General features: G+C 39.4%; 1 protein-coding gene across 1 annotated transcript; it reads right to left on the bottom strand.

Annotated features, from left to right (window-relative positions):
- Positions 1 to 8857: 8857 nt before the first annotated feature.
- On the bottom strand, positions 8858 to 24623 carry fah (fumarylacetoacetate hydrolase (fumarylacetoacetase)). Its single transcript, NM_001114051.1, has 14 exons — positions 24475 to 24623; positions 22022 to 22132; positions 21291 to 21412; positions 20940 to 20989; positions 19652 to 19742; positions 19337 to 19434; positions 18769 to 18821; positions 16967 to 17066; positions 15771 to 15901; positions 14601 to 14676; positions 13520 to 13566; positions 11359 to 11460; positions 9438 to 9555; positions 8858 to 9143 (listed from the first exon to the last, which is right to left on the bottom strand). Exons 1-14 carry the CDS (start codon positions 24553 to 24555, stop codon positions 9061 to 9063), a joined length of 1263 nt encoding a protein of 420 aa, NP_001107523.1. The 5' UTR covers positions 24556 to 24623; the 3' UTR covers positions 8858 to 9060.
- Positions 24624 to 26547: the final 1924 nt, after the last annotated feature.

Genomic DNA, 26547 nt, shown 5'->3' with positions numbered 1-26547 from the left:
CTATGTAACGTACACAGTGTATATTACATTTCTGTTAAATATGTGTATATGTGTAACTGTCAGTTGGTAAAGTATCTCTGCACCACTTCCTGATACAGGTATGGGACCTGTTTTCCAGAATGCTCGGGACCTAGGGTTTTCCAGATAACAGATCTTTCTGTAAATTAGATCTCCATACCTTAAGTCTACTAAAAATAATTTAAACATTAAATAAACCCAATGGGATTGTTTTGCCCCCAATAAGGGGTAATTATATCTTAGTTGGGATCAAGTACAAGGTACTGTTTTATTATTACAGAGAAAAGGGAAATTATTGTGAAAATTTAGAATTATTTGCTTATAATGGAGTCTATGGGAGAGGGGCTTTCCGTAATTCGGAAATTTCTGGATAACGGGTTTCTGGATAATGGGTCCCATACCTGTACTGGAGTTGTAGTTTAGCAGAAACTGTGGGGCCCTTGAGGAAGGATTAAAGGGGAACTGTTGAAGCACTCAGTTATCATATTCTGTTTGTACCTTTGGTCAAATTTTTCTGTTTTTTGAAAAATCTTCCTTCCTTGCTTTGAAGTCGTTAACATGCTCCATCGGGCGCCTTCTACACCCTTATTCACCGTGCTGGCTTGTAGTCATGTCCTTGCTAAGCACAATATGCAGTAATTAATCAGCTTAATAAAAGTAAGGATATTTTATATACCAAGCAAGGCAGAATTAGAACCAGTTTCTGAATTATCCCCCCACCCATAAGACAGCTGGAGGCAAGAACTGGTCACCTGTATCAAGTCTCCATGTATAAACAACAAGGTCAGAAAGTCACTTATTGATCCCAGTGCATCTGCACAGCAAAATCAATATATGTACCTGAAGGTGCCATTCTCATGGTCCTATCATGACCTTTAGCCTTTGCAAAAGCATGAACCGCAGGGGTAAAAAATGAGTTGATTTGTGCAATAAGAATAAAAATGATTTATACATTTAACTGAACAATAACTGAGCAGCTATATATTTAATAAAGGCATCACCTCACACATATATTATATACTTGGGGGAAAAACCAACGTAATATGTAGAATTCAGAATGAATCACATGGTGTGGGCCCACTACAAAGAAATCGGAAAAGAAATGCTGCGAGTGTATATTAGCAATCTGGGTGCTGGGTGATTATACCATATAGTAGATAATTCATTGGTTAACTTTTGAGATTTCTTTATTACAAAATAGCGAGTTAAATTCTTTCTTTAAGGGAAAACTATACCTCCAAACAATTGAGTTATTTGAGTAATGGCAATGGCACACAGGGCTGGCCTGAGGGGTGAGTTTGTGCCATTCAGCAAATACATGGCATGGCCGATGGCATCGGTATCATTGCACCCACACTAGGAGTGCAAGTAGGTGTCAGCACCCTGCCGAATGGTGTAAAATTGATAATTAAAATACCCCCTGATACCAATGGACATTGTCTGCCCCTTAGGTCTAGTTTTTGCTTATAGGTAGTCCTGCTGTTCCTGTGAGTACCCACTGTTTTTGTTTTTGCTCTCTTGATACTGACTGCTGGCCTGTTCCAGAACCTGCCTTGTATACTGCCTACCCTGACCATTTGCCTGGACTTTGAGCCTGTTTAAGCCCTTAGGTGCTGTGCATTACCTGCCTGTGTACCTTGCACATTCCTGCCAGTTACAAAACCAACCTTCCTGCCTTGTTCAGCCTGCCTGTTCCTAAATAAAGTGTGTATCCTGTCCTGCCAGTAGCCCAGCTCCTGCTTCCTCCTTGGTTTGCACTTTTACCTTTGGGCCAACTGCCCCTGACATGGTCATTTTGTTGTTTAAGCTAATTTTTGAAACAACAGATAACATCCATTAAGTCCAATCTCAGGAGCTAGGCAACCTCCCAGGAGGAAGGTGAATGACCGTTAGGCCAGCCTAGAGGACTACTTTATAAGGTATATGCCCAAAGTGCAGTTTTATTGAGAAAAGTCTGCCATGACAACAGATAACTGGATTGCATAGACATTTTGCCTGGCATGAATATATGGCATACAAATATATATATATGATTTGGGTATATGCAAGATATAATCAGAGGTAGCAACTGCTAGATTTAATTGTAGCCAAAATAACAGAAATGTAAATAATTTAGCGTAGGAATCCCTTACCAAGAGTCACCTGCCTATAGGAGCTACCCTGTGTCTTAAGAATAGATCAACAGATATGGGTGTTGCCATTAGACCTGCTTATCTAAAGGTACCAGGCAATAAATAAATAATTATACAATAAATAGTGCAAAGCACATGCTATATATAGAAATAATCTATATCAGTGCAGTAAATAAATTGCTCGTCTGATACCTCTCAGGGCAATTGATTTAGAAAGAACAGAGAACCATTCTATAAAGGAATTTACTATCAAACTCGCTTGTTAGAAAGGAAAATATCTGGAGTAAAGGGGAACAAAATGAAAATGATGAAAAGAGAAGCGACTGTAATGTACATCTGCATGTATATAATGCAATGTGCTGCCTGTGATCTATAATGCATACATACAATCTATACATGCAGTTTTATTTATATATTCACACTCCTTAACTGAAAACACCTGTCAGCATCCCCTTATTACTGTTTTTAAGATGTATAGGGTTACAGGTTTATATTAATGCTCAGACGCACTCATCAACACAATTAAGGCCATTTGATCTTTTAACCACTACTATGTAAATACATACTGTATCCACTATCAGTCACAATTCCATCCCTTCAGTGCCACAGGCCAGCCCAACAATAATAAATACAATGCACTGCACCAGCACTACAGTATTGGCCAGTCCCAAAGCAGTTCCTTCATACAACCAATGGTACCACCTAATCAATCACCAACTCACATCTCTAGATATTAAAAGCAGTGATGGTTCTCCTAACCTCTTATAAGGTTGGACCATTCAAGCTATAGCTTTATTCAGTAACAGGATTAAGTTCTACAAACAATTATAAAGTACTGCTATAATCTCTATGCACACTGTTGAACCTGTCTAACAGGCCATTCTGTACCTATATTCGTCGGCTCTAGTAGCCTATTCAGCCATGTTGGATAGGCTGAGAAGACCTGTGGTATAGACTTTACTCCTCCCAGAAATCTGAATCTAGGGTTACAGGGGATAACTCCTCTAAGGAAATCTACACTAGGGATAACTCCTTCCCAAGAACTCTACATCCAGGATATCAGGGAATAAGTCCTCCTGGGACTCTACTTCTGGTATAACAGGGAATAAGCCCTCCCAGGAAATTGACATCTGTTGTTACAGCGAATACCAACTGCTTTACATCTGGGATGACTTCTTGCTCACCCCACCCCACATGGTATTTGTGTGTTACTTACTCTTATTCTATTGGTCCTCAAACTCTGTAACAAACTGCAATCAGCAGTTTAAGTAACACCTTACAATCTCCTGACAGCTATGTTGTAGTCCAGCTGCCAGCGAAGAGGCACAAGTTACAAATGCCTGGTTATTGCTTTGATGACTTTACTCTGGGGGCAGAAAGCCATTACCCTTGTGACATTTTATTTCACCGGCAGGGAAAAGGTGGCTCTCTATTCTGTTCTCTATAAACGCTGTCTCCAATTTCAAAAGAGAATAAGCTATAACCTTGTCAGATCTCCAGTTCTATGACTCTGAATAGTGCAAACGAAATTCTGAATGAATGTCAACAAGATTAGAAGAGTTCTCCTGGGGCCGACAGGATACTTTATCAGCCCATTGCTCAGCCCTTAATGCAATAACAGATGGACCATCTCTGCTGCTTCTCTGGGATTTGCATACACATACATTTTAGAAAGGGATGACGCTCTGTCTTTTTATAGAGCTGTCATGATGGAATAATAATATACCGGAGATCCATCCATCTATTTCCCTTCACTTTCCAGAGCACGACTCTGACATTTGTTCCTTGGGATGCATCAAGGACTTGTATACAATACCCACCTGTCAAACACATCCCCAAAAATGAAAATACATGCCTGTCAGACAGCATCAAAGACGCAGACAATATGTACCTGTCAGACAGATCAGGAGCCAAGAACACTGTATTCCTGTAAGGAACTTCTCTAAGCACATTCAGAAGCTCCTTCTTCCAATGCACACAGAACCCTTACATCATTCCCATGGATAGGAACAGAGAACATAGGTAAATCCTCTATATAAATACACAATGATTAGGGTGTGAACCTCCTCATATATAATACGCACACTTTTCTAGCTATACCTTCCCCACTTTTTGCATGCACTAAAGTCTGTGTTTTTTCTTTACCTTCCCTTTATTCTCATTCAAAACAAGTGGGGCCTTTACCACACATACCCTTCTGTAGTATTGGCAGGCGCTGCGCTGGAGATGTTTAATATTTAAAACAACAAATAGAACTTAGCTTATTTTATTACCCAGATACCATCTATCTAGTCTCTGCATATACCTGCCTCTCCCTGCTTTCAATTTACTGATGCTTCTTCTCCCCTCCCTCCAATACAGTCACATATAAGAACACCTACCTGTTCCTTTATCTTAATAAGGAAATACAGGGGACGTACTTCTCACCTCCATCTTACATAAACACTTAACTTTCTCCTCCCCCAGTATAAATGTATAAGCATGCCTAGCTCACAGTTCTACCCAATATATAAACATTTGCATGTTTGTACCTCTCTCTCCTAACATACACATATAAGTGCACTAACCTGAGTGCAGATACCACTTACTTCCCACAAATACACAGACATGAGTCCCTAACTCTCTCTGCCTCCCAATACACAGACACAAGGCCACCTAGTCTTTTCCTAATACAGTTTACAGACATAGGCACCTACCTTTTGCCTCCCTCTAACACAAACACATAAGATCACCCACCTACAGCCAATATGTAATATTCATACATAGTGTTACTTATATCCCACTTTCCCTATAGGAACCTCATTCTCATGAATACACAGACATATGGCTCCATACTTCGCACCTCCTCCCAATACCCAAATTATAAGCTTATGCATCTTCCACTAATACACAATCATACAAACCTACTTCTCCACCCCAACATGAACACACAGAAACCTCCTCCAAATAGTTAGGCATAAAATGTTAAAGGGGCAGTATAAACCCTTTTTCAACATGGGCACAATAAATAGGGTTTGTGTCAAACATACTTTTTGCTTATGATTTTAATAGTATGTTTTTTTTACTAGTTCTGACACTGAACAAAATCTGAAATAAAGTCCCATTCTACTTTCTGTTAGCATGAGCACAATTAAAACAAGTTACCAGTCCACTAAGAAGCTCTCTGTATAAACAAACCCCCTCCTACCCCCAGTTGCAGCCTCTGTGATGCGAAGTAAAAATGAGAACTCTGCCCATTAATTGGCTGATGTGGCCTAACACTTATGTGTGCCTTGGCTTGTTTGTGTGCACTGGGAATCCTATGATCCCAGGAGGTGGCCCTTAGTACTTAAAATGGCAGTTTTCTATTTAGCATTATCCAGTGTCACATACTACTAAAAAGTATAGTTTATGAAAATAGTTTATTTAGATGAAGCAGGGTTTTACATAAGAGCTGGTTCATGAAATCTGTTTTTATAGAGACCTACATTGCTTGGGGGTATAGTTTTTATTTGAAAAGTAGTTATCTGTCAAAATACTTTGGGATAAATTAACTCTCTAGGTCACAGTTATACCTAAATAAATGGACCCATGTCATGAGCCTCAAACTGGCTGCAAGGGAATAACAAGCCAGATGTACCTGAATAACTAAGGTTAGTGACTTGCAAGTGGCCAGTAAAGCTCAGTGGCAAACATAAATGCTCCATAGGACTACACCCAGTCTAATTGGATAAATGCTCATAATGTATTCTAAAGCTGATCCTACAGTCATACAATGGTCAATATATATATATTTATCTGGCACAAGGTGAAGGAAGGGTGCAAGTAAAAAAAAACTGCGCACATTATGTACATGTTGACCTAATGATACAATATAGCTTAATTCTACACGGTGCGAGAATGATACTTGCTAATTAAGCAGTTTCGGAGAAATAAATAGTAAAACAACGTGAATTCTGGAAGTATGATGTTTCTTCTGCAAATGTCTATATCACAAGATCCATTTGCACCAATCAGTTATCTTTCACCATTCATCTTGTGTTACCCTCATTGGCATAAGATGGATGCAGTTGAAATGATGAGTGAGCAGTGTAGAATGAATGAGTGATTTAATATAAATGTGTGTGCAGCAAGAATATGGTGGCAGTGCGGCAAGAGGAATAATTCTGCTACAAGATTAATGAGTGTGGCACAAAATGAATAATGGTATGGAAAAACTAATTCGAAGCAATAGATGAATGGGGAGTACAACCTAGTGCAAAATGACAGTGTCGGATTGCTGCAAAAAAGGATGAGTGAAGAAAGGTATGCATGAGCGGCACAAGAAAGAGGAATGGTGCACTCAATAAATGTGTATTAAAAGAAGCAGATGAATTGTGGTACCAGACAAATGAATAAGGTGAATGAGGGTGGCGAGTGTAGGAGCAGGTTGAATGATTATGAAGGGAGTATGGTTGCCTCCAGCCACATTTTGAGGTGAACATCCAGGCTTTTGACTGAACAAACTGGGAAAGATTCAAAGGTTGAATAAATAGGCAGAAACAGGCAATAATTATTGTGTATCTCTGTGAGTCAATAAAAGATTATGACTGATTACACTTCCATATTGGCAAACTGTCGTGTGGTCTTTCTGATCGGTTGTGGGGACACATAATGGAAAGTGCACTTCTGGTTACACCGTATGCCGTAAATCTTTTAAATGTACATACACTTGTATTTGCCAGTGTGTCTTCAGTATTATGTGTATTTGAACATTCACTTGAAAACTTACAGTCACGGTGAATCAAGTACCTAACTTTTACATACACATGCTAATAAGCAAATTTCTCAGGCTTTATGTCGCTGCCCTTAGTCTAAAAAAATGGTTCACCTCTGATTTTCCCACAAAAGCCCTATTTTGGCATTAGCAAAATATGGCAACACCAGGAGGATGAGTTGCATGAAATGAATGGGTGGGTGGCTGATAATGAAGTGGCGCAATATGAATGAATGTGGTACAAGATGTGAATGAGTGAAGTCCCACAAGTGCAGAGACACCAGATAAATATGTGGCTCTGGAAACATTATTGGCAGCAGGGTGGAACATGATATATGAGTGCGGTACAAGATAAATGAGGTGCAAAAGATGAACAATGGTGCATTAAAAAGAACAGGGCAAGATGAATGGGTGACATGAATGAAAGGGCTTGAAGATGAATGTGCAGTATAAGATGAATTATTTGTGGAAGATAAGTGAGGATAAGGGGATGGAGGAATGCACATGGTACAGGAGTAAAGAGTATGGAGCGAGCACAGTGGCACAAGATGAATGAGTTTTACAAGATGAATGATTGGTTCAGGATAAATGAGTGATGAAAATGAATTAGTGTGGCACAATAGAGGGAGGGGACAGTCTATGATGGAGGACCTATCTACATGATATGGAGCTTTACAAAACAAATTAATTATGGAAAGGTGTCATCCAGCACAATATGAAAGATAAATATTTGATGTCGACAGGAGGCCCATAGATTTGAAACCCTATCACAACGTATTAATGCCACAAGACCAATAAGGACAGAAGGGTAATGCATGATGAAGATGGGAGTTACAAAATATATTTCAACATGCAAAATGTATAAAAAAAAAAAAGCATTAACTGTCCCTGCGCACACACCAAGAACAGAAATGGGGCAAGGTGGACCAGTGTTTTGAGCAGGAATGAGGTGCAAGCGCATGAGTTATCCAGTACCTCTCACTTAATACAGTCTCTTGGGAACTTTTCTGAACCCCTTTCTTTAATTATTTATTACATATTAATGGGGTTATGTAATAAAAGACACTAAGTTTGACCAGGAGCAGTAACCAATAGCAACCAATAAGATGTTTGCTTTTCAACAGGTGACTATACCTGGGCAAATGTAGTGCCTTTTATTACATAACCCCATTAATTTGTAATAAATAATAAAGAAAAAGTAAACCTACAGGGTCAGACTGGCCTGCCAGAGTAGCGGACGAACTCCCAGTAGGCCAGGTCTCGGTGGGCCCCAGCTTTCTTGTTTCCACCATACGCCTATGTAACACCAGTGCTATCTACATTTTATTGTTATGAGACTAGACTTTGGATGTCAGTCCTCTGGTGGGTGTCCGAGTCCAACCCCTCACACATAAAAACTAATATCCTTTGAAAATTCTATTCCATGGCCAACAATGGCCTTCATTTAGAACAGACAATTACATCCTATAACTCCGAGCTTAAATGCTCTTTACAGCCCCAGAAAAAAAACCAAACAGTTTTATGAAGGTTGTTGCCCATAACTCTATAATAGCCTAACAGCAAATGGTCGCGTATAAATAATAAATACACACTCTGCTCTTGCTAGTGTGTTTAGAGATTAGTGCTCGGTACCCAGCAATACTTAGAGCTGAGAAATAAACACTCAGGTTGTTTCTGCCAATTTACATGGTACACTATCATTTCTAAATAAATATATAGCCATTTGCAGGTTCGGAATATTAAACATATAATTTGCAATTCAAATACTGAAATTGAATAACGGACTTTTTCTTAAAAAAAATTGTTTGGCTATTCCCAGTCTGTCGTGCAATGACTGCCATCTTGTGGTAAAATGCCTGCAATGCAGGTGGAGTAATTGTCCTGTCTCCAACTGTATGCAGTGTGTGCCATCAAGTGGACAATAGTATGTAATGCAGAACAACTCCAAAAATACAGATTTGCAGTATCAGAATGTTTGTATAATGTACATTTTTATTTACATAGCACTGTCTGTGAATACAATGCTGCACTCTCTTTCAGCAACAATCCCCAAATATTAGTTAGCGTTCCCTTATTATAATGTATAATTATTGTTTTTTTTATTTTATTCATACATAATTGAGTCCATTGGCTTCAAACTTTTAGTCTCTGCAACCTCTGAGTGTGCGGATTATTTTAGTCAGTGAGGGGAACAGCTGGAAGCACTGTCCCAGTGCAAGTCCCAAATCCAACACGATAGCCCTCTCCTTGGCAGTAACCTGTCATAGCAACATATAAAGGTATGGTGAGTTTGATATGCTCACAAATAATGTACATTTGATACTGCAGAAACTAACATTGCAGAGCATTGCCAACAGCAGTAAATGTAAATACCAGGTCTGGAATGAAATTCCAAATAGGCCCTGGCATTTCAAGAACACAGAGACCCAAACAGCCCCCCATCAGCCCACTAAATAGTGACTCTCTATGGCATCTACAGCAGCCCCTCTGGTATTTGCCAGAATCCACAGATTGCCAGTCTGGGCCTGGTAAATACTGATCACCAGATTTACCTTCTATAATCACAGTGTCCCCATCTTGCAGGAATGTCCTCTTGTGTCCATCTCCAAGATCTATAGGTTTGGTTCCCCTCCATGACAATTCTAGCATTGAGCCAAAGCTTCCAGGGTCCTGCCAGGAATAACACTAATGTGAGACCACAGGGCTGGAAAGTTCATTTCCTACCACGTCAGATTCATGAAAACATAGGCCTCAAAACAAATAAATGCAAAATTGCTGTGGGCTCTTCTGCCATTTAGATGATTTTTGTCCTGTTTTTTTAAGATATTAGGAGTTTTTACATAGCTAATATAAACTATTTGAAATACTAGCGCCATCTGCTGTTCAGTTTGGCTAGCCAGCTATTGAAAACTTAGTGAGCAGAGAAGAGTCTTCTGATGTTTCTCTTCTTAGAACTGAACTGGCCACGCATGTCCAGATTTATTTGGAAATATAGCTGATTTCGACCATCTGGGCATGTAGTTCAGTTAGGGGACCTTCTGACCATTAATCCTGCAATCAAGAGGGGATGCTCGCTTCCTGCTGTTTTGGCCATTCATGCAGTAAGCCCAGACAATCAGAACATTATAAAGATTGCCATATATATGTATTGCCCCTTGTATGGTATCTTTCCACAGGACTCGTGGGGTGAGTGTGCCAGCATACTGTACAAGTTGGCCCATGTATAGCCACCTTTAATTTGCTGAGCAGAGCAGCACCAAAAGCCTTTTCTCTTCTACTTTCTGTCCTGACCAGGATGTGGCTCTGTTATTTTGAATTTATTGTCAATATCTTGAAAACTAGGCAAAGATTGCAAAAAATGTCTTACTGCATGGTGTATAGAGAACCGTGTACAGACAGTGGCAACTATGTAGCTCCCCATTTTCGTTTTTCCTGATTCCCTGCACATGCTCTGTGCTGCTGTCACTTACTGAGCTTAGGGGCCCACTCACAATATACTCATATACCATATATCAATATACTGTATGTATAGAATATAAATGTCACAATATAAGGCTTATTACAGATAAGTACTAGATTGCAGCTCAGAAACAAGTGCAATTAGCATTAGAATTTAATAAATAGCCCTGTAGCATCAGTTTATATGACAGGACGGCCTCATTTTCTGCTTGATAATTTGTAACGACCCCCTAAGCTTAGCTTCTCAACAGCTGCCCAGAGCCCACTGAGCATGTGCAGTGTCCCGGACAGTTCTAACAGAATCCAAGATAGGAAGCTCCTGTGACAAATGTAAAGACCTACATCATTACTACTATAGAGATGCTAAAACTTTAAGCCAGTGCAGTCAGTTTAGTATGTAAAATATGGCATTTCTAGCCATATTCATCTTTAGGGTTTAGTTCTCCTTTAACTTTGCTGGGGGCTTAAAGACTTACTGGCATCTGATTTACATGAACCCATCTCTCTCCTTCTACAGAGTGGGACCATGTCCCCGGGCATTTGAAGACCTGGATCTTTGCTGCTATTGACATGGTGAACTTTTAGGCTGGTTCAATAAATTCAGTATATAAAATATGGCATTTCTAGCTATATTTGTTTTTAGGGTTTAGTTCTCCTTTAAGGCATGTCACATGGATATATAGAATGTTTGTCAATAAAGGGCCTTTTATGTTACGTTACAAGGTATGAGGGCATTGCTTATTGTTGTCTGATACCATTAATGGCCTCTGCAAGTGAGAAATGGCTGCCATATCTCCTACCATGGCACAGTTACTGTCAATAGATGCAGGACATGCATAGGCACAGGCAGTGAGACCATCCAATACATGTAAGATATACAGAGAAGAACATTCTGCAACCACAATAAACAGTTCTCTTATCTTATACTTATACTCACATTTACAGCAAAAAAAACACAGTTATTTCAGTTACACAATTACAATTATGACATTACACATGTTGGATCATGCTCACCGGGCCACTTATAGTCCCAGACGCTAGGAGGTCTCCAGGTCGTACGTTGCAGCCAGTGACAGTGTGGTGAGCCAGCTGCTGCTTCATTGTCCAGTACATGTACTGAAAGGCACAGCAAGGGATTGGTTTGTTGCATTGTTTGGCACAATCTAATCTAGGGTGCATTAGGTTTCTGTAGGACAAAGTCAGCCGGGTAGAAAATATATGGTAGAAACCAATACAAGCGATTTGCATGCCATTTTAGTGCAAAGTACTTTCTACAGTATATGTCAAGCAATAAATTGGCATTATTAGTTTCTTTTAGTTGTTTATATATTTAAGATTTGTGAGTTGCACAACTAAGGTTGCCACCTGACACGAGGGCTGTCTCGGTAAAAACTGGCTGCCCGGTTTTTCAAATTAGGAAATCCAGACAGTACTCCCCTTGAATCGTGCAGTGATCAGCCAATCACTGGTTTCTGTGTCATAGCCACATCACCTGATGTCACCTATCCACCCCTGTGATGTCACTGCCCCGCCCCCTGTCTGGAGTTCAAAAGAGAATCACAGCACTCTCATGCTGTGACTCTCAGATCCTCAGATTTCCTCTGCTTTGATTGGCTGATTCCAGCAGTTTGTAATGTACTACTGACATACAAAAAGGAGGGGATTGATCAATGCACATTCCCTGGTCCCGTTTCCCTAGTCATCTAGTATCTATGCAAGTGCTTGTATTTACAAAACCAAGGGGTTGTAGTTACAAAGTTATGGTGGCTACTGACAAAGAGCCTGAGCAGCCAGGAAAGAGATGTTGGGCTGAGGAAGTGCACTAATAAACCATTTATAGCTCAAACAATACAAAAATGATTATAATAAAATCTCTTTGCCAAAAAAATGATTTACAGTTTAGTGGATTGTTTATAACAGTAAAGGTTCTGCTTTCAGGAGTAAACTGAAGTAAATGAAAGAAAACATGCAATATATTTATTAGTATCTTCCTCTTCATTCAAACCTGATTTATGAGGAAAAAATGTGGGATTTTAACGTGGGCATGGACTTAGCTTTGTTAGACTAAAGGCAAACGAGGAGAAGGGGAAAAAAGAGAGAATATGAGCAGGAAAAGAGAAAGCAGGGGAATATGGGTAGAATAACGAAGGGTAAGGTGGTAAATGGTAACAGAGGGGGTGAAAATGGGAAACTGGAAAAAATGAATGAAAGGGTGGAGGGAGTGAAAGGGAGGAAGGGTAGAACAGAGACCAGTTCCATGCCAACCTTTAGGTTGTTCTCTGGTGAGCAGAGCCCTCTGATCCAATTGTTATGCTGTAACCCTTGCTTAAAGGGGTTGTTTACCTCTCCAGTTTGGATTTCAGCAGCTATTTGGTTGCTAGGGTCCATATTACTCTAGCAATCACTCATTGGTTTGACTGAGAGACTGAAAGATTAATAGGAGGGAGCCTGAATAGCATGATAAGTAATACAAACAATAACAAGACAACTTTAGCCTCACAGAGCAATAGCTTTTTGGCTGCTGGGGTCAGTGACCCCCATTTAAAAGCTGGAAAGGAGAAGAAGGCAAATAATTCAAAAACTATTAAAGATAAAAAAATGAAGACCAAATGAAAAGTTGCTTAGAACTGGGCATTCTATAACATACTAAAAGTTAACTTAAAGTTGAACTATCCCTTTACGTTATTGTAAAACTCTTGTTTTTTAGACATTCATTTAAAGCACTGCATAACTTGCTGGTACTATATAAATAAATGAAGCCTGTGATAATGAAAAATAAACGGAGGATGAAAGGAAAATGGAGAAAATAAAAGGAGTGAGCAGGATTGGGAGAAGGGGGAGAAAGTCTGGGGTGGATGTGGTAGGGGGAATGCTGAAGATAAAGAAGAAGACTGGATAACTGAGGGCCATGTCCCTTCCAATGCTCACACCAAGTGATGATACACTATTTAGGCACAAAGACATAAAAGCCACAAGTACACAACACAGGCTCCGGGGGCAGTATATACTGGTTCAGAAAAGATCAGAGAAGGGCTAAGAACCCGCAGGTGGGTGTACAGCACAATCACTTCCATGCCCCTCCCACAGAACATTCCCTCTTTCTTATGTACATTGGAATAAATCATACGGAAACTACTCAGGCAGCACAACTCAATACATATATAGTGCCATTTACCTTAAAGTTAGATTTACATATTGAAACTGGATTCTTCATTCCTTTTCCTGTATAAAAGTAGTAACAATAAAACAGAACATAATAAATAATAAATAATAATAAATAAATTCAATCTACGGTAACTACAGTTAACTTTATAGAAGTGGCACGCTCAGTATAGAATAAAAAGTGCAACTGGACACATTGTAAGGTAAATAATAAGATGTAAGTTTGTATAAAAATGTCAGAATGGAACACACATTTAGCATTTTATTTTCACACTTATCAGCCTATGAGGCTTCTATCCACTTATTAGTAGCTTAAACTGGACAGAAACTTTAGGAATGAGACTAAAAAGTGGCCCCATAGACAATAGTGAGATTTAGATTTTGGGCACATAAGTCTAGGGGTTCATTGGAAATGCAGGTGACTCCATAAATAAAACACAACTCTGCATATCGGTCAATATTCTGGCGCCATACGGACAGCTGGAGAAGGGATACCTGCCTCCTACCCAGAGCAATGAGCAATGAGTATCAGGACCTGTCAGCAATCTTTAACAAACCTCCTACTCTCACACTACTTACATAATTCTACTAATTAGATTTGGCGTTTATTATATTATTTGTAGTTGCACAACATAGCATGTTCACCTTCAAAGGCATATTTACATAGATGGGAGGTCAGTTTTTATGCCAAAAAAATGAATCAAAAGTTTATAGAGTTTCCAATACTGTAAGGTCCACCTTTAACTGACATATATCACTTATGTAAAAGCTTTGGGCATGCTATGCCAAGGTAACACTGGCGCCTACACCATCATTTTATCCTCCAGTCACTTTTGTAGTATATGGGAAAAGTCACACAAGTCTACTACTAGATATTTTCCATATTCTAACTGCCCCAAATGACTTCTATTGGTTAAAGAAACCTATAAAAAAGAAAATTGACAGATTTCGATGATTAAAAACTCAAATTGCTGACACTAGTAATGACTGGTAAAGGTGTAATGCTGAAGCAAGAAGGCAGAACAAGGGCCGGCCCATACAGCGAGATGCTGCTCTCTACTGCAGGGCTATTATGGGTCAGACAAGGAGCTTACCTTGAAGGCAGACGCACAGGTTGATATCAAATGTGTAATTGGTGTTATCCCGAAGGTAAGGCAGTGGCAGAGGATCCTTTAAAGATCATAAACTGGATTAGCCATTAGTTCTAATCTACCATTGCTTTATTGCAATTATACTTACTGATTTCTAAAATGGTCAGATTTTACCCTCCCCGCTATTAATTTCTAAAGTAGCAAGTTCTGAATCATTGTTTTGTTTTCACCCTTACTAACTTCTCTCCCCTCTCCCTTGTATCAGATTATAAAATCTGTATAAATAAGCCCCCCCCCCCCCCACACAATATCAGATTTACAGTTAAGGAGCAGTAATTAGCTGCAGTTTCTTCCTTCCAACCTGAGGGAGCTGAAACGGCTGACTAGTGCTATAAAGCATTCCAAAATGATGAACCCAAGACCATAGCAACCAGGCAACATCATAACCATGTTTGTCTCCAATGTATATAAATACGTCCCCTAGAGTCTATAGGGGTAATTCTTATTTCACTGTGTAGATGCTCAATAAAAGGCACAATAGCCGTAACTTTTCCATATTGTCATATAAGCTAGCATTAAACCCCACCCCCAAAAAACCTCTAAAACCACGAAAGCAAACAAATTTTCCAGTTGTAAAAGGGACATCTAACACTGACTTGATCTCGACAGGTTTTAGATGGTATATTGTTGCATTTGTTGTGGTTTTGTCGCATAATAAATCGCAACAAAATCATGTTTTGCCATCAAAAAACCAAATCCAAAAAAACAAGTGTTAGTAAATGCCCCCCAGGTGACCCCAAAACAAATGATATTATATGATATTATTTCCAGACATTATTCAGAAACTATTCATTTAAGAATCAAGTGACAATATTCTAGAAAACTATAACTGTACACACTATGTGCACACTATAGCAGCATGTGTTGACATACACGCTTACTCAATAGCCTGGGAAAGAACCATGGAAATAGCAGCACCAAGAGTAGCTCATTTGGAGCCATTTCCTTTCCCTTTGTTCCCAGTGCTTCTGTGGAAATGTTATAGCTCTGTCAGCAGGGAGATTAATGTGTCAGACGCCGTTTTACTCCGTGTCATTCCAGAGATGGTGTGTTTGGTGCCCTAATTAGGTCCCTGGAGTATCTGTACACAATACAGTCATTTCTCACACTTACCTGCACTGTATTAGGCAGAACAAATGGCATCAGGGCTTCCATCGGTACAACCCAGGGAGAGATTGTGGTTGAAAAATTCTTACTTAGAAATGGCCCAAGTGGAACATATTCCCACTTTTGGATGTCTCTGGCTACAAGGAACATAAAATAATGTTAATGGCAGGCTGTATTTTACTGTAGCACAAAAGAAAAGGTTGTGCTCACCACTAAATTTTTAACCATTAGATGGAGGTGCAATGAGGCCGTGACCAGAAAGTGCATTCAAAGAATAAGGGGATCCTCTGCACTTAGTATATATATAGGACAGTAAATCATTCTGTGCATTATGCTACTAAGAAATGTCCTCCCCTTTAAGCAAAACAGAGATTATTTGTCCATATATTGAAATATATTCAAGCTGGCCAACTATGTCAAAGTCACCACCGGTCTGGCCACTCACTTTCATCTGATTCATTAAGAATTTTACTGCTTCATTATACATTTAACAAAGGGACTGAGTTTTACCTGCAATTTGCTTTTTTGTTGTTTAAAGATAAACCAAGTCTGTACAAAGAATAGCCAACCCAATGCCTTGCTACTGTTATTATATGTACTGGCAGAGCACACTGGACTATAAGCCAATGGATACTCCTAGGGGCACATTTATTAAAGTACGATTGAATCCGAATACAAAAAATCGTATTTTATCTAAGTTTTCGGACTGTGTGTATTTTTTGTGACTTTATCGTTAATTTGCAAAACTTTTTTGTACCTTGCGACAATTTGCGCAACAATTTTTGCAACAAAATCGTATTTGTCGCGCCGAGTTTCGGGTTCATTCAAGCTTCATTGGGCCAGGTTGGAGCTGTAGTGCCATTGATTCCTATGGGAGGCTTCCAAAAACATGCACAGAAGGTTCAAAGTCATAAAGGTTTTCCCGCCGTTTACAATCATTTGGATACGTAAATTTTGTGACTTTTTGATGGCCAATATGATATTATCGTGACTATTGTGATTTTTTCGTAAGCATCTTCATTTTATTTCTGATCATCAGAAATTATCGTATCTAATCCGAATTTTACCCATTTCAGGATTCGAACTCGTACTTTGATGAATCAGCCCCTAAGTCTTTATATATTGATGTAAATCTCATGTTCTACTGAATAGATTGATTCTGCAGCCTGTAAGCTGGCAGCTGTTTATTCTAAGATACTCACCGCTCCAGTCATTCATCAGTACCATCCCGAAGATGTGCTCGTCAGCTTTATGAATTGGAATGGGTTTTCCTAATGGGTTTCCCGGACCCACAAAGAATGCCTAACGCAACAGATAAACAATTATAGAGACAATCTAGCCTTTAGCAAATCTATTTGCTTAGTTTAGTCTAATACAATGGGGTAAATCTAAAAGTCACAGTGCCTAGTGTCACTACTGGGGATACCCCCTTCTGAGGCTGTGATCACTACTGATTGATTAAGAGAAAAGGCAGAATTATAGGTGAAAGAGACAAGACAGAAGGTGCAAGCAATTAGAAAAACCCCATTTAAAGAATCCCCGGAGTGACAATAATGTCATATATTCTTCTCTGAGTATTTCTATTAGACAAATAGAAAGGGAAAATATAGACAATTTATTATCATGCACCAAAGGAAAAGGGAAGCTGCCTCCTCATACTGTTAGTCATAATGTAATACAAAACATAGTTTAGGAATCAGCAGTGTTGAATTAAATCCCATAGTGACAGATTAATATGAGCTCATTTACATCAATATTATTTAAAAAAAAAACAGAAAATTGAATGTAAATATTAACAGACTATAAAGCTTTTCAAGATTATTCATGTCCTTTAAAGGAAATCAATGTCTCCTGCCAACAAAATCTGTGAATCAGTCTCAGTGTCCCATAACATTCACTGCAATGTATACACCTAAATGATTTGCCAACTCGCAATTACTTATTTATATCAGAGTATAGTAATCCATTAACCCCTGTCTGAGATTCTGAATCAGGAGGATGGCTTTAAAGGGACGTCATAACCATGAATGTACAAATCCAAGGATTTTGACAAAATTATATCTGAACCCATAATGTAACAAGACTTATAAGACACATAAGGACATCAGGCTTGCTCATAGTAGCTACACCTTTTCTGATTTGGCTCAGATTTGAATATGCAGATTACGTTTATGTTTTGACTTAAGGTAAGGGGCTAAAAAAAGAAAAACACATACAGGCCTCCCCTGCCAATTGGGCCTAGTGCAGGCTGTGTTAGAGAAGTCTGCAGGTCTCTGTGGCTACTCACACAATGCCCCATGCAGTAAGCAAAGTGCAAAAAATGGCACAGATTGTGGACTTTTTTGCACTTTGAATATATCGTGGGGCATTGCAAATTACCTCCTGGGTATATTTTTATAAGACCATGGTGCCACATTTTCATGTGGCACCATTGCTCCTAAAGCACAAGGTAAATTCTCTGAGAAAATTCAGCTGCTTATTTTCCCCATACAGTTGTAGTGGAGAAAATTCTCTGGAGAATTTATATTTTAGGTAATAATTCTCCCACCCCGTACATGCAATTTACCCCCTCACTGCTAATGCCCCAGTCACAGAAGGGCTTGAACATGGGATAGGCAGGCAGGAGACGTACATGCCTAGTGCCCCCATCCCCCTGCGCCCTAGGCACGTGCCTACCCCTGGTTAGCATGGATGTTCATGATTTCTCCCTTAATGTGTGGAAATAAAATAAAAGGTGTGTTTATGTGCTTATTTATCATTTTTTAAATCATCTCATCATTTTGTAATATAATTTACAAAGTATCAGCAAGGAGAGCAAGTAAAGTACACGGCAGAGTTTAGATGAACATGGCACATCAGAACAATACATTTTAGTAATACACATAAAATGAAAGAAAAGAAAAGGTATCCTGCATATGACTGGAATTGTTTCTGTATATGTAAGCTTAAGCAAAACCTTCCACTAATCTAATGATTTATCCAAGAGATAAACCATTTCTCTTACCATTTCCAACTCAATGTCCAGAAGCTTGCTGGCCTCAAATTCTGGGGGCTTGTCTGCAACAAGATAGAAAACAGAAGTTCAGTCGAGCAGAACAGTTCAAAATTTCAAAGGGGAAATATATCTTAGTACAGTTTATTCTCCTTTATTTCTCAACCTCTTCAGTCCATAAGATAAATGGGACCCAACATTAAGAACCAAGTTCAGAGGCTCAAAGAAGCACTAGGCATCATCATTGCTACCAAAGTACCATACAGATATGGTAGCTAAATGTATAATGCACATATAAGCTTTGTATATAGGTAAATGCATGGTATACACTAGTATACACTCATAGGACTTAGAAAGGACCTAGAAATTAGCAGTACCTTACTTGGTAAGTGAATAGAAATACAGTTTTTTCAGATTTCTAAGATTAGAAATGCATAAAGAGGCAGCACAGTACAAATTAACAAAGTAATAAGGTACTCTGGACATCAAACAGCTAATTATAAATATGGTATATATTTTTGTTACATTTGTAATAGATATCAATGTAAACTTGTTCTTCCTAAGTGCTTAGCAAATGTACCATCATTTGGTCGAACTTGCCCCATTGGCCTACGCACTGGAGTTCCTGATACCACCACTGAGGATGCTCGGCCATGATATCCCACTGGAAGGTGAAGCCTGTTGAAAGGACAAAGAATGGGAACTGTTGTTATGATGAGCTAAATTAACAATCTTTTTAGACAGCTGTTTCTGATACTATAACCATAATGATAACTCAAGATCCAGTAATCTCCAATGTATACCATCTGTACTTCCCTACAACCCTTCTAAAAAAACAAGTAGATTCTTTCAGACATTTTCACACTGGCATCAGTGTCATACTCCCTACACTCACCAGTTTGGCATCAAAGCATTGTCCTTCCCTCTGAACATAATGCCTACATTTGTAGCATGATCTCTGGAGGAGTAGAAGTCTGTGTAATCCCCTAGAAGGTTAGGGTAGAATAGGAAATATAAAGAATATATTAAATCCAAGATTTGGCAAATCCTAGTCCTTTTTGCAGCGTTCAGATTCGCTCAGTCCTAACATGACTTTATTTTTATCACATTTTAATATGCAAGTTGAGGTTCAATATTCAAGCTAATCTTTTGTAGAGATTAAGATTTCAGAGCATCTATTCAGTACTAGAAAGATCCAAGATTGACAAACAAGCGGATCTTATAATGTATGGCCACTTTAAGTTCACTGTAAAATATATACAGTATATATATATATATATGTATATATATATATATAATTGTTTTGCATTCTTACTAGAAACAAACTGCTAAATACAATTACGCTGAGGCAAACTGCAGAACATAGGCACAAAGCACCTTGTTTTTTCACCTTGCTTTGGTTCAGTTCTTTGCATTTCTCTGCACTGCACATAGTGGGAAGAAGATGTGTGGTACACGGGCGTCTCTTGGTACAAACCCAAGCTAGGGAGGGAAAGTAAGCCTTGTACCCATTCTCCACCAATCACTGCCAGTGCTTGATGCATAAGCCCTAAGCTTTACACCCTAACAATGCCAAATGATTCCTATAGAGTGCTACCATATGATACATTTCATTGCCACAATAATTAAAGTTACTTAGTGGCTTGTAGCCAACCATGCAATTTTAGTATAAGCTGGGTAGTGATTCCTTTGTCTAACATGTCAAGTATTTGGGCTAGAAGGATGTCTTTTTTTTAATATAGAAGGATTATTTTTGGCTAATGTTAAACTGGACATTTTCCCCATCTGAAACCAAGCCATCCATGAACTTCAATGGCAACTGTCTGGCAATTTTGAACATAAAAAGCCCCATATGTTAGCCTAAGGATATGAAATCTCTTGCATTATTGCAGTAATAATATATTTATAGTACATTTCAGAATGTAATACATTCTGAATCATGGCCAACAAAGCAGCAGGTTTTAATACAAACTGCTGCTCATCTCGCTGTCTTTTAAATCTGACTAATCCGTTTGGGCTTGCACTAGGAAGATCTGCCACATTGTATGATTGTATGTATTAGCAGACATTTTTACCCTTGCTCTGAATCAATTTGAATAACTTTAACAGCAGCACCCATATTGCTGGTGTTGTGGTCAATGATTAAAGCCAAAACTGGAGATTTTGGAAAAAATATGACATACCAATATTTGCTGGAAGATGAAGGGTTGCCTTAGCTTGTGATACAAATGCCCTAAAAGAAAACAGTAGATAATTTAGAAAATTATAACAATTCATTACAGCATATTTTTATTTGGAGGGAAAGGATAATCTATGAGCTGATAACTCTCCTTACAGTGCATAGCTCAAGTCTCAGGCCATGGGCACTGAGCACTGCAGCTACTTAGAACATAACATATTTGTAACTTTCTCCAAGTTGTCCAAGGTACCAACATCATTTAAACTGTCATAGAAATGCTGCACGTTGTAGTTCTAAAACATCTGGGATGCCTTATGCTGCCTCAGAACCTAACCAATACTGCACTGGGCCTCACCTGGATCGCAACTCCGCATTGTCCCTTAGCAAGGGTTCTGATGCTGATAGCAACTTCTGGAGAAACTGTCGCACCTCCCGCCATGCATTGGGCCCCAGGGACATAAAGTTGTTGAGGACCGGCTGCAGGAAAGGAAGCAATATGCATATTTTTCAGGGGTTCAGAAACTAATGGCAAGTCTCAGTCACTTAATAACCACACAGCAAATGTTAGCCAGCAGAGGTGTTGTTCTGTAGCAGATGATGCCTCAGCTTGGTCAGACCCAGACTGGCAATGTGTGGATTCAGGTAAATGCCAGAGGGCTGCTGTAAAATGCCATAGACACTCACTGTTTATGGTGAGGGATTGTTTTGGACTCTGTGTACTTGAAATGCCATGGTTTTGAGTCCTAGTCTGGACCTAGCTGGCACTATTAACTATGGCTCATATGTATAAAAATGACTATGCAGATAACATTCTTTATCCATACAATAAGATATTTGATGTTTGCTGTCTAATTTAAGATAAACAAACTGCAAACAGGGTGTAACTATATTTTACTATGTTCAGCAACGGCCACAATACATAAAAATGGTCTCAGTGCCTTGTCACCTTCCCCCCTTTCCACAGAATATAAAAATAGACTTGGTGCATAACAAACCCCACACCCCTGAGCAGCAGGATTCTGGGAGCTGCAGTTCAGTAACAGTTCCAGAACCACAGGCAGTGAAACAAATTATGCTATACTTTACCTGGTTAAAAACATCTTGATTGCCGGATATAAAAGGCCCAGTAAATAAATGTTTGATGACACTTAGATCTAAGATTTGATCACCAATTGCAACTCCTATCCGATGCCTGGGCTGCAAAAAAAAAGAAAAATATATATAGATTAAAATGTATACTTGTCTATACCCAGTCTAAGATGGTTGCCATTAGTTGGCCTACAGAACTGATTCCAGGGAAGAACAATGCTGCCTATTTGCTGTCTGCTATTTAATCTTCATTCTGTTATTTATATTTCTTTTGCAAATAAAGGAATGGGAGGCAGAGGGTGTGTAAGCCAAAGGAAAAATTAAATATACTATATTTAAAGGCAGCAACTTTGCTATACCATTTCCTTCAACAGTAAAATATGAGTGCATAGGTCTTTATGTGCATATTACATCTCTGCACATCCAGATATATACATAAGAATGATAACTGCATTAATGTTGGTCCCAGGGGCACAGACATCTACAGTGCAATATATTTATAGCCACTAGGAGTGCAGCTGCATTGGGGGTCTATAAGTAACCAGCCTGCAGAGGTATTTAATACGGCAGGTCCTACAGCAATGTTGTGTATGCTATGCCCAAGCTATGGCTCCATATGTCTACTAAAGAGTATAAATGAAGCAATAAGGAAAAACTCTACTAAGAAATATACTGTTTTTTGGTAAATGCCAGTGAGAGGGAGAGGATGGGATTCTTCCCGTAGATCTCTAGTACAGAAAGAGTGTGTGTAATATGAGAGGTTTCATATGGTGCACAGAGATAAACCACATTCCCTCTTGTGAGTTGTGAGTTGTGGCTTTTTTTCTTTTTTGTGTGATGAAATCTGCATACAGGGGGGTTGGATGAGGACTAAACATCCAGAAAGGCTGCAGTACATACATGCCTCGTTCACACATGTCACACGTGATTATAAATCGTATCTGAGAAACAGGACAGTTTAAACATATTAACAAGTTCAAAGTTTGCCTAGGTCTAGTAACCATTAGCAACTAGCTATACATTTGCAAATCTTCTTATTTTTATTATTAGTACAGGTATGGGATCCCTTAACTGGAAACCCAATATCCAGAAAGCTCCGAATTACGGAAAGGCCATCTCCCATAGACTCCATTTTAATCAAATAATTCAGATTTTTAAAACTGATTTCCTTTTTCTTTGTAAAAATAAAACAGTGCTTTGTATTTGATCCCAACTAAAATAATTAATCCTTACTGGATGCAAAATAATCTTGTTGGGTTTGATTAATGTTTTATTGATATTTGGTAGTAGACTTAAGGTATGAAGATCCAAATTACCGAAGACCCCTTATCTGGAATACCCTTGGCCCGAGCATTCTGGATAACAGGTCCTATACCTGTATTAGTATTATGAATAATACCACTACTACTAATAATAATAATACTTCTCTTGTGGGGGCTCTTTGTGCCAAATGCAGCATCAGAAATTTCCCTTTGCTGCCGCCCTGGCTCATTTATAAACAAAGGACATACATATATCTTGTCAGCTTGCTTAGCTACCTGGATTTAAACAGAAGCTTTTGGATTGGTTGCCAGGGGTTACTGTCCAGGTGCCAGTTTGCCCAGTTCTGATAGAAGAGCCCTAGGGATGCATTGATTTGCCTTTTTAAACATATAAAACTGGTCTGAAAACATTGTAGAAAGGGCAGCTAAACTGTAAATTAAAGGATAAGTAAACCCAAAAGGAAAATGCAATTTGAAACAACATTCTTACAGACTTGTATTGGTTTTAAAGTTTTTTGTAACTGAAATTGGTATTTAAAGCAGTCTGTCCCTTTCTATTCTCCACATTAGAGAGTCTGAGTCCTAAAAACAATGTAGCAGAAGCCATCTGACTGGCCTACCTGGGAAGAAGCATGCAGGGCACTTCTGCTACTTTGCTTCAGGAGGCAGAAACAGCAGTGGGTTAAACTTCAACTTCAAACCACTAAAAATATTGAATGACTGTATTGTAAATATTTTATTTTTCACTTTACACCCCCTTTAAATACACATACGCAGGTGCTGACTGGCTGAAAACTGTACCGAATGACTTTGCAAGCTGCTGCTGCAGAACCTCTCTAAGGAAGCAACACAGTCACTGATGTTCTTACTAGTTACACTAGCTGACTAAAAGCTGTTAGTACATTTTCTGATGCTGTACAATTTTACCAGAACAATAAATAATACATTTGCCAACTTTTTGTTACATTGGGGCCACTACATTCACCCAGGGTTCTTACAGACACACACACTGCAGCTGTTGCAAATCCCATCTTGCCCTAGCAGTACTGCCGGTGGGATATGGTGTGATCTGTAGTTCTGCTATAACTGGAATGCTGCCCCAGGTTTCTATGCAAAGTACACATTGGTTGCTGTACATTAACAACCATCAAATCTGAGCGCAGTGACTGTCAATAAGTTCATACTGACCTCATCTTGTGTGGAGAACACTCCGTACGGGAGGTTCTGAATGGGAAAATCTGAATTTGCTTCCACTTGAATGAAGGACATGATCTGCTGACAGACAGAGACACAGACACAGAGTGAACGAGAGAGAGAGAGAGAGAGAGAGGGCCGGCTGCTGTGAGTGGAGCTGCTGGCAGGACTAGCACAGAGAACTCCAGATGTGCCACACAGCAATGTAATTTGGGGCCTGCTGCTGTGCTTCCTCCCTCACATCCAATCCAGGCGCAGTGAGCTCTCCCACCCCCAGGATTCACTCAATAGCAGGGTCACCATGACTCAGCCTATTCCAAAGGGCAAAGGTCCAATTTCATTTCTAGCTCCCCAAATTCAGGCAAGTCTTACTGTTTCACAGATTCAGGCACTTTCAGGAGGAGGGAGAAGTCTCTGCCCTTCCAGACTCGAAACAATTCAGTATAAAAGAGCAAGGGTTAAACCAGTTAGTTTAGGGTGGGGGGCACCACTGGAAACGGTGGATCCAAATGCACAAACCCCAGACCTTCAGCATAGGGGGCACCACAGCAAACAATAGAAACAGGCTGGTACATACACAGACCAAAAGTTGAAACTGGTTAAGATTTGTGCCTGTTTGTATTGTTTCTTGTGTTGCTCTCTAAACAATTCAGCCCCAGCTACTCTGTTAGGAAGTCCAACAGAAAACAATGTTACAAGGCAATTAAGTATTACTCCACTATGGGAGCTATAGTTTAGTTACAATAGCACAATAACAGAGCATTTGGACTGTTATAAAAGCCTGTGGCTCACACAGAGGGGAAGGGTACCCACTGCCTACCAACCTCTTAGAAATTCCTCATGCTGCAAGGCTAATTGTTAAAGGAACAGTGACATCAAAAAATAAAAGTGCATTAAGGTAATTAAAATATAATGTACTGTTGGCCTATGTGCATTCTCTCTATTTTTCCAGATTGTTTGGCTGCCCCCGTGGCTACACAGTGGCTTATTTATATAAACTTTAGTAGCCTTTCTGAAGCAAACACACCACTTTTACCAGTGCAGGGTGACAGTATTATACTTTAATTACTTTAAAACACTTTGATTTTTTTGGTGTAACAAACAATTCTATGATTCTGACTTTTCTCTGTAATAATAAAACAGTACCTTGGTGGTAACTAAGGTGCACAAGTAGCATGCATGGAGGGGTGCAGAGGGAAGGGGGGAATGGGCTGAGACACACCACGCTGGGGGGCGGGGGGAATAGGTTTGGGCAATCAGGGTAGGGTTTGTCTTGGGCATTACTATTGGCTTATTATAGTGCTCTAAACAACAGAAAGAACCGGTTGCTACTTTATTAATGGGTGTTAAATTGCACCATTGCAACCAATCAACAATTCTTTTGCTAAGATGACAGATCTAGAAAATTAAAGCATCTGTCTGATTGGTTAGTTTGGTTAACTGCAGGGTCTGACTACCAGGGTTACTACCTTTAGGGGCCCCCACCGCCCTCTCACCCACTGCCAACCCTAGAGACAGCAGCGAGGAAGCAATGGAGAAGGGCAGCAGGGGAGAGATGGAGGAGGGCAGGGGGATCAGGTTTGGATTGGCGGGGCCCACCGGGTTTTTTCCCAGTGTCCTGCTGGCCCAGTCCGACCCTGGGTATTGCAATTCAACACTTATATATTTAAATAAGGTCACTTCTCTAGACAAAACACGAAGTGCCCAGCCCAGGTGTATGAAGAAACCTAGGGGAATCAATATACAGGAAATTGCATTTCCTTAGTTTGTTCTCAGTTGTAATTTCAGTTCCAACTGTGTCTGGTCATTAGTGATTTATTATTTTGTGAAGAGATAAAATGTGAACCACAACTCACCACAGAGAAAGAGAGGCTCAGGCGCACAACCCTGAGCCTACAGCTAGGGGAGCGCATACCAGCGTTTGTTGAACAGCAGGCACTCACTGAGTAAATCTTCAGGCAGAGTACCATAACCAACTGCCTTAAGCATTATGTGTCCAGAGACACTTAATCATAGGCTTATTGTCTGCTCATTAGTGCTTTATTATTTTGCCATTTTTTTGCCTTG

Source organism: Xenopus tropicalis, chromosome 3 (genome assembly GCF_000004195.4).
Source record: "Xenopus tropicalis strain Nigerian chromosome 3, UCB_Xtro_10.0, whole genome shotgun sequence".
NCBI lineage: Eukaryota > Metazoa > Chordata > Amphibia > Anura > Pipidae > Xenopus > Xenopus tropicalis.
Note: the sequence above shows the minus strand (reverse complement) of the source record. Positions and strands in the feature narration are given on the sequence as shown.